Here is a 1,109-nt window from a genome sequence, read left to right on the forward strand (position 1 = left end):
GTTGTTTAAAGCCACCAACTTTTAGAGTGTTTCCTATGTAGCAACAGACAACTGAAACATTTATACTGACAAACTACCCTCCAAAGTGCTATACTAATTGTCACGTCCACTGACACTGTCCAAGTACTCTTTTTTTCCAATACCGTCATCAATACTAGATACCGGTTTTGAGTCTTAGACAATCTCATGGTCCAAAAATACCTCTCATTTTAATATGCATCTTGACCCACTCATTCATATATTTTATCCAATTTTATGTTGTTCATTGATTTGTAGGATTTAAATAGGGTTTGACAAGGCTACTTAGTAATTTGTATTTGTATCATCAAATGGAATGATTTCTATATAAGGACCCTATATATTTAATTAAAAGAATAAACATTAAAATTAGAGCTACAAATTAAAAAAAGAAGTCATATACATACCTCTCTTCTATAATGATTGGCAGCATCCAAATTATCCAAAATAATTGTGTCTCCTAACAGCATACCAAACACTAAAAAAGTCAATAAATGAAATTTTTAAAATTATGACATTTTCTTTGGTCATATTAAAATATAACAAGATAGCAAATCTTTCGTCAAAAGAATGCTAACATTCATTATAATTTTATCCAACACCTTTGGAAAAAATAATAAATAGAATTAAATATTAATAAATCTATCACAAGCTAAACAAAAACATAAATTTTCATAATCAGTAATTTGTAGATCTGGATCACCAATCTAACATCTGTACACTATAATATCCTTTACCTGTTTCACAATGTTCTTTATTGTCTGGAAATGTTAACAAGTCTCGGGCAAAAATTGGATCTCCAATGGGTTTAAAACACAATTTTCCATTTCGTAAATGAGGCAGAGGCCTGAATGGACAGAAAATTTTAAAGATATTAAACAAAACGGTTGTAACTTTTTAATATAAAAAATACAATATAAAAAACATATGACTATATTGTATATCATTTTAACCATATAATCAATTCCCCATCCTCCGTAGGCGATACTCTTTAATGATCAGCTATTACCCTCTTAGAAATGAAAAACAATGTTTACCAATAAAAATATCTGCTTGGTTTGCATCTGTACAATTAGTTTGTATAATCAATA

At 28.9% G+C, this 1,109-nt stretch overlaps 1 protein-coding gene across 1 annotated transcript in view; it reads right to left on the reverse strand.

Annotated features, from left to right (window-relative positions):
• Positions 1 to 1,109, reverse strand: part of SMCHD1 (structural maintenance of chromosomes flexible hinge domain containing 1) — a 140,084-nt gene that overhangs the window by 10,585 nt on the left and 128,390 nt on the right. Inside the window, exons 42-43 of the mRNA XM_023742898.1 lie at positions 756 to 865; positions 426 to 496 (exon numbers count right to left, since the gene is read on the reverse strand). Of these exons, the coding sequence (XP_023598666.1) occupies positions 426 to 496; positions 756 to 865 (181 nt within the window). The remainder of the gene's footprint in view (positions 1 to 425; positions 497 to 755; positions 866 to 1,109) is intronic.

Source organism: Trichechus manatus, unplaced genomic scaffold (assembly GCF_000243295.1).
Source record: "Trichechus manatus latirostris isolate Lorelei unplaced genomic scaffold, TriManLat1.0 scaffold00222, whole genome shotgun sequence".
Classification (NCBI taxonomy): domain Eukaryota; kingdom Metazoa; phylum Chordata; class Mammalia; order Sirenia; family Trichechidae; genus Trichechus; species Trichechus manatus.